The sequence below is a fragment of the Pseudorca crassidens genome, chromosome 2 (assembly GCF_039906515.1).
Source record: "Pseudorca crassidens isolate mPseCra1 chromosome 2, mPseCra1.hap1, whole genome shotgun sequence".
Lineage (NCBI taxonomy): Eukaryota > Metazoa > Chordata > Mammalia > Artiodactyla > Delphinidae > Pseudorca > Pseudorca crassidens.
This window is the reverse complement of record NC_090297.1, coordinates 163,165,347-163,173,218: the sequence shown is the minus strand read 5'-3', so window position 1 is coordinate 163,173,218 and position 7,872 is coordinate 163,165,347. Positions and strand designations below refer to the sequence as shown.

At 41.4% G+C, this 7,872-nt stretch overlaps 1 protein-coding gene across 2 annotated transcripts in view; it reads left to right on the top strand.

Annotated features, from left to right (window-relative positions):
• Positions 1-2,116: 2,116 nt before the first annotated feature.
• Positions 2,117-7,872, top strand: part of SRP9 (signal recognition particle 9) — a 15,536-nt gene continuing 9,780 nt past the window's right edge. Inside the window, exons 1-2 of one of the 2 annotated variants that reach the window (XM_067729619.1) lie at positions 2,117-2,335; positions 6,504-6,572. In XM_067729619.1, the coding sequence (XP_067585720.1) occupies positions 2,264-2,335; positions 6,504-6,572 (141 nt within the window). In that variant the 5' untranslated portion in view covers positions 2,117-2,263. The remainder of the gene's footprint in view (positions 2,336-6,503; positions 6,573-7,872) is intronic. The other variant, XM_067729617.1, reaches the window with a different exon arrangement.

Genomic DNA, 7,872 nt, shown 5'->3' with positions numbered 1-7,872 from the left:
ACTTCACTCTGTATGACAGACTCTAGGTCCATCCGCCTCACTACAAATAACTCAATTTCATATCTTTTTATTTACTTCCACTTCTGTTTGTGGTTAAGCTCTTATAAAGGAGAGTATAAAGCAACTGCCTTCACTTTTCTACATCTTCAGCCTCTTTCAGTCGGTTCTACTCGAACCCCAGTCTGACTGAGGGTTCTCTGGTTGAGGGTCGCCAATGACCTCCCAATGACTACAATCAGTGGACTCATTTTAGTTCTCTTTGTACTTGCTCCCTACCCGCCACCTGACACCACTGACTACTCCCTCCTCAAAACCTTCTCCCCGCCACTTCCCAGACACTCCTGGTCTCCTTTTATCCCTCTGATAATTTCTGCTTCGCCTCCTTTGTGAGCTCTACTCGCTCTCTCTAACCCTTTGTACATGTGGCTGTTTCACAGGCTTTGTCCGTAGTCTTCTCTTCTTATGCTGTGTCCTCTCCCCAGGAAGGCTCAACTAAGACCTATCTGCTGATGACTCCTATTTCATACCGCTCCTGGAGTTACCGATGGAGATACCCAGCTAAGTTACCAGACATCTTCACCTGCATGTCCCAAAGATATTTCAAACTCATCAAGTTCACAACTGAACTCACTGTCTTCCCCAATCTCCCCCAGACCTTTTCTTCTTCCCTTTCCCCTGCATCAGTCAATGGCATCACCACCTCCACTGGCCCAGGAATCATTCTACTTTTTCCTCTCCTGCATACCCCACATCATTCACTGAGTAAATCTCAAAACTGTTTCCTCCTCTCCATTCCTAAGCTAGTGTCTTAATTCAGATCCATGGCTTTTTTGTTGTTTTAAAATATTGGCTATATTCCTTGTGCTGTACAATATATCCTTTAAAACATTTTTTTTGGAGTATAATTGTTTTACAATGTAGTCTTAGTTTCAGGTGCACAGCAAAGTGAAACAGTTGTACATATACAATATATCCACTCTTTTTTAGATTTCTTTTCCCATATAGGTCATTACACAGTACTGAGTAGAGCTCCCTGTGCTATACAGTAGGTCCTTTTTAGTTATCTATATGCCTGTATTACTGCATGAGCATCTTAAGAGGTCTCCCCATCTCCAGGTTTGCCACTTCACTTCAGTCTTTGTGTGAAGCTGGAGCCCTATAATATGCAAATCAGCTTAAAGCCCTTGCATGGGCAGGAAAACTAGAGTGGCAGAAAGCAGGTCAGTGATTGTCCAGGGTTAGGGGTGCAGGTGGTGGGATTGAAGATAAAGAAGCATAAGGGAACTATTCTGGAGATAGAGATGTTCCTTATCTTGATTGTGGTATCTGGTATATGGGCATATATCCAATGGTTTTAATATATAAATGTGTGTGTGTGTGTCAAAATGCATCAACCTGTACATTTAAAACTGGTGTGTTTCATTGTACAAAAAAAAAATTCTTCAATAAACTTGATTAAAGAAAAATACCCTTCTATACCACTCCATTGCCTGGAGAACAAAGTTCAAATGTCTTCTCCTGGTTTAAGTGATGACATGATTTCTTCCCTTGATTCTTTTCTTCCCCCATCCCCCAAATACCTATCACATTAAATACACTACAGATCTAAAGTGGGCCTAGATATCCTGTCCTGCCTTGCCCACCTGTTGGACATCCACCATGTTTATCTAGATTCGGCTTGTGCCATCACTATAGCATCCCCCCACCCACACGTGATCACTCTTCCTTTGTGTTCTACTAACCCGACATAAATATCCATCACATAAAGTTTTCGGTTGCATTCTTGTGTTTATGTCTCCTCTCGCTTTTACTAAGCTGTAAGTGTGACAGCTGGACCCTAATGTCTCCATTCTTGTAGCTCCAGCGCTTATCACTAAGCCGCTCAATGTTTGCTGAAGAAACTTAGGCTTCACCATTGGAGTCCAGCCCAAAGAACAGCGGGACAGATTCTCCTCCAGTCCCATAGGGGGCGCTGTGGCAACCTCCATCGTTTCCTCGCTCTCCACTTCTCTGGACCAGCTCCCAGAGCCACACGCTCGGGGCTCCACCTCCTACTTGGCAACATCCCTCCTTTCCATTGGGCGAGGGCGGTCAGGGCCGTCCAATGGAACGACGCGTTGGTGCGGAGAGGCGCCACCATCGTTGAGCGGCTGGGTCTCTGCCGCAGTAGGTGGCTGCGAGAGGTAGGGAGGTCGGTGGGCCGCGTCGCGTCGCCTCAGGTCCGTAGCTTTGCCTCCCTCTCCTGTTCTGCCACGGGCCCACGATGCCGCAGTACCAGACCTGGGAGGAGTTCAGTCGCGCAGCGGAGAAGCTCTACCTCGCAGACCCTATGAAGGTAAATCACTGGAGGGGCCAGTGCCTCTGTCCCAGCCCCCGGTCAGGATAACTTCTCTGCCGTCCGCTCGGCCTTCGAAGCTTCTCCAGCATCCTGGTAGGTGCTGTGAGTGAGGAGAGACGGACCCCGCCAAGTCCGCTTGTTCCTCCCTTACTAACGGCCGATGAAGCCCTGAAACGGGCAAGATCGGGGTCATTTCAGGGCCCTTAGGTAACCTTCCTCCGCCCCCAATCCCTGAACATCCCTTATGGCTGTCGTTGGTTTACGTGTCTGTAAGGGCAGGGCTCCTCCCCCTGCAGTTTCGGCCTTCTGTCCCTCAGCTGTTTTGGTGCCCTTGTCCCGTACTACCTCGTGTAAGATAAAACGGTTATGTTTTTCTGCCACCGCAGAGAAATTTTGGAAAGACCCCAGTTTGGAGGCATCTACAGCCATTAGCGTAGTGGTTCTTAATCTTTTGGAGGTCAGTGCCTTTTTGAGAACATGAGATGCTTGCACCCTTTTCTCAGAAAAATCCACTTGTACGTAGAAGTTTGTAAACAATTTTAGAGGGCCCATGGATCCCTGTAATTCATGCATGGCCCCCACAAAAATTATAAGTGAGTGTCAGAGATTAGCTTATTATTAAAAAGCAAAGAAGTCGCAAGGATGAGAATATAGCATTTGGGTCTTGACTTTTCTTCCTCTCAGGTTTTTATTTATTTTATTGTCATCTAAATAATATTTGAAGCAGCTCCCTGTTAATTAGAAATTTTGCTAGCGGGACTTCCCCGGTAGCGCAGTGATTAAGAATCTTCCTGCCAATGAAGGAGACATGGGTTCCATCCCTGGTCCGGGAAGATCCCACATGCCGAGGAGCAAGTAAGGCCCTGAGCCACAACTACTGAGCCCACGTACTGCAACTACTGAAGCCCGCGCTCCCAGAGCCCTGCTTCACAACATGAGAAGCCGCTGCAATGAGAAGCCCGCACACCGCAATGAAGACCCAATGCAGCCAGAAAAAAAAAAAAAATCCTGCTAGCTTTTTAGACCTAGATAAGTAATAAGAAGCTGTAAAACATTCTTAGTTTCATTCTTTGCAATACAAAGATGTAATAATAACAAATTATGAAATGAGTTAGATATTTTTGAAATTGAGTACTTTGTTTATGACACAATTTCTGGCTCCTCCATTTGGTAGATTTTGTTTGTAGGGCCATCTGTTTCTTTAAGCAGTACACCATGAGGACAATACAGGAATTTTGTCCAGAAGTACCCACAGTGTAAACTAAAAATATTTGAAAAGGTAGTAAAAATAAATACAAATTCATATCAAGAGTAATCATATTTTAAGAATGTGGTCATTCTTAGGGAAAATGAAAATAAAATGGCAATTATAGAGCATTGCTGTGAACAAGGCATGTCTAGTATAGGCAAGAGAGCGAGAATCTTTGAGCTCTTTCCCCAATCAGAAAATTCCAGTGGCCTAAAAACTTGTGCCTTCTTATGATAGCCTTGCACTAGTTAAAAACTAGTGATTTTTTTGATTGGAAGGTGAGGGGATGAGTGGGGAGATACTGACAGTTATATTGAGTACCTTGTATGTGACAGACATTTTATATATATATTTATTTGTATAATTTATGTGAACAATTAAGACAGCTCCTTGAGGTAGACGAATAAACAATCTTAGATACACTAAATGATTTGCTTAGTCTCTAAGAAATGAAGCTAAAATTTGAACCCACGTCTCTAAACCCCATGTTCATGCTATTTCTACCGGTCCATACTGCTGGGACTAAAAAAGAAAAGAAATTTTGTCAGAACTCTTTGGGATCTGTTTTACAGAATTCTGTCTTCTCTCCCTGTTGATTACGTTCATCACCTTTTACCATTCTCTGTTGCATCTGCTCTAACTGAAGATGGCATTATTTCTGGACCACTCTCATACCACAGCTATCTAAAACACAAAAATTGAACTCTCAGTTTCCTGCTTTAAACCTGGTTCTTCATTGATTGCTGGTAGACATCCGGACTCCCAGTCTCCAGTCTGACCCTCTCTCCAGTCTTGCTGGCTTTGTCTTCCACCATTTCCGCCATACTCAGCCCTAGTCTCATGAAGCTACATAATGTATCATATCTTCAGACTGCCACTTCAGCTTTTCTCCTAACTTCTTCCGTAAAAGAAAAGAAAATGCATTTCTGAAGCCATCTCCATAAAGCCTTTTCACACTTCCCCTTCTCCCAATCTAAATTACTTGCGTTCTCTTTTAACATTTTACCTGTATGTGCCTTTATAGGGCTTAATTTATGTTGTCTTATGTTTTGATTATTTTGCTTGGTTGAATTCAAAGTTCCTAAGAAAGCAAGAACCTTGATTTCTTTTTCTCTCTTAGTGGCATCTGACATGGTAACTTAGGCGCTCTCTAAGTTACAGAATGGACTCTCTTGTATAGTATCACAGACCTTTTAACTCTCATTTCTACTCGCCATTGAGTATTCTTTTAAGTGAGAGTTAAAACCTTACGTAGTTGTCATGCTTAGTATATTTTTTAGTTTCAGTTTCTTTTTGTTTCTGGAGGACTGAATTTTTTTAAATACGTAAAACTGAATTTAGTAGCTCAATAAATAGAATCAGTTAGGTAGTCTAAAGGTACTTAACCTAGTTGTCATTATTTATACCTACTTAAGTGCTTGGTGCGTTCCCTTTCCTCCCTCACCAAGACAAATCTCAGGGTGGTATGACTTTCGTTTTTGCAATCCCAGGAGAGCAGAGAGCATAATGGGAAAAGCTGTAGGAAAAGCTCTAATAGCCCTTTTTATCTAGTTTCCAGAATTGTCTTGAGGGTCCTGTGCTACATTGTAACCATTTTAAAATTATGTTCCTGTTTTGGCTTATAGATACTTAGCACTTTTTAAAACAGCTAGCTAAAACTAAAGAAGAGTTGTTTATTTTGGTTAACAAGAAACTTGACTCTGCTGCAGTACACTTTCAAATCCATCATTTAAAGTAGTAAAAATAATGTTCATGGAAGTTGTAAACTCTATTGGGAGATGTCTTCTTTTATTGGAATATTGTAATACCTAAATCATTTTCTTGGCTTCCTAACTGTAGAATACCAAACAACAAAAAGTGCTGTGTAGCATGGCACTCAGTATAGGAGTTATTCTGGATTTAGAAAGTTGTTGATGGAGACATCATGTTGTGCCATCACGATAAAGATGTGATTTTGCTGAGTAACTTAGCCTGAGTCCACCTCCTGAGAGCCATGGGAAAATGGAAGGTATGAATTGCGACTGCAGTGCTCTTTCCTGGGGAATGGATTTGAACTAAACTAGCCATTTCTGCTATTTTTTCCCCCCATCTTTGCCTATCATTCATCTGTGGCTAGGTGTGTTGGTATTGTAGGGGAGAAAAAACCTTCTCCTTTACTCTCTTAGGTGTTATGACTGGGGCTCTGCAAATTAACAGGTAGAAACATACATAGCACAGAAGTTCACAAAGAAATGTGACCTGAGGAATTTGGGACCTATATGCCATCTTAACAAAGGGTGGGAAAGAGGCTGGACAAAGGAAAAGAGGTTTGGGGCTTCTGGGAGGGGGTAAGTTGTGAGAAGGTGACTAGGAAATGTATGGGAAATAAGAGTTGTTTAGTAAGGTTTGTTAGGGAACAAACCGTGTTCTCTTTTCCCAGGGAGAGGGAAACACCTTTACAACTGGAAACTTATGTCACCTTTACAAAGGTTAATTTATGTCCTGCTTTTGGCCAGAAAGGGCAGAGAGCTAATCGCCTTCAGCTCAAAACATTCCTTATGCCCAAGTGGTATACTTTGAGGTGGCAAGCTGTGAATACCCTTCAGTATATTATTCTGACTGGCAAGAAATGCCAGACCACCTTAAGAGTCTCACAGGCTCTCTGAATATGGATGTGTCTTGGGAATTTTCAGTACATCTCTTCAAAGTGGCTGAAAATAAAATACCTGACTATTTTAAGTCTTAAAAAAATTGCAGCAATAGAAATGAACAAAATCCTGTTTTCCCACATTTCAATAATAAGTTTACAGTAAAGGTGCCTTTAGATGTTTTGGCTATTAATTCTACAAGGATCCATTTTAGCCCACCTGAAGACTAAATTATTTATGAGAAATGTCTTCTGACTTCACTGTTTCTAAATATGTATTTTTATTTCAGGCACGTGTGGTTCTCAAATATAGGCATTCTGATGGGAGTTTGTGTATTAAAGTAACAGATGATTTAGTTGTAAGTATACATTTTTATTTGTTGCATACTTTCAGATTTGTTTGAGTTAACCATTTGTTTGAAATTATTTACATAGAATTTATGCAGGTCACCCATTAGGATGCTTATTTCACATTTCATTCCCAAGTCAAGAACCTTGGTCTAGAAGCTTTTTTTTTTTTTTTAACATCTTTATTGGAGTATCATTGCTTTACAATGGTGTGTTAGTTTCTGCTTTATAACAAAGTGAATCAGTTATACGTATACGTATGTTCCCATATCTCTTCCCTCTTCCATCTCCCTCCCTCCCACCCTCTGCATCCCACCCCTCTAGGTGGTCACAAAGCACCAAGCTGATCTCCCTGTGCTATGAGGCTGCTTCCCACTAGCTATCTATTTTACGTTTGGTAGTGTATACATGTCCATGCCACTCTCTCACCCTTTCACAGCTCACCCCTCCCTCTCCCCATATCCCCAAGTCCATTCTCTAGCAGGTCTGTGTCTTTATTCCCGTCGCTACCCCTAGGTTCTTCATGACATTTTATTTTTCTCAGATTCAATATATATGTGTTAGCATATGGTATTTGTCTTTCTCTTTCTGACTTACTTCACTCTGTATGACAGACTCTAGGTCCATCCACCTCACTACAAATAACTCAATTTCCTTTCTTTTTATGGCAGAGTAATATTCCATTGTATATATGTACCACATTTTCTTTATCCATTCATCCGATGATGGACACTTAGGTTGTTTCCATCTCCTGGCTATTGTAAATAGAGCTGCAATGAACATTTTGGTACATGACTCTTTTTGACTTATGGTTTTCTCAGGTTATATGCCCAGTAGTGGGATTGCTGGGTCGTATGGTATTTCTATTTGTAGTTTTTTAAGGAACCTGCATACTGTTCTCCATAGTGGCTGTACCAATTCACATTCCCACCAGCAGTGCAAGAGTGTTCCCTTTTCTCTACACTCTCTCCAGCATTTGTTTCTAGATTTTTTGATGATGGCCATTCTGACCAATGATATCTCATTGTAGTTTTGATTTGCATTTCTCTAATGATTAATGATGTTGAGCATTCTTTCATGTGTTTCTTGGCAATCTGTATATCTTCTTTGGAGAAATGTCTATTTAGGTCTTCTGCCCATTTTTGGATTGGGTTGTTTGGTTTTTTGTTATTGAGCTGCATGAGCTGCTTGTAAATTTTAGAGATTAATCCTTTGTCAGTTGCTTCATTTGCAAAAATTTTCTCCCATTCTGAGGGTTGTCTTTTGGTCTTGTTTATGGTTTCCTTTGCTGTGCAAAAGCTTTGAAGTTTC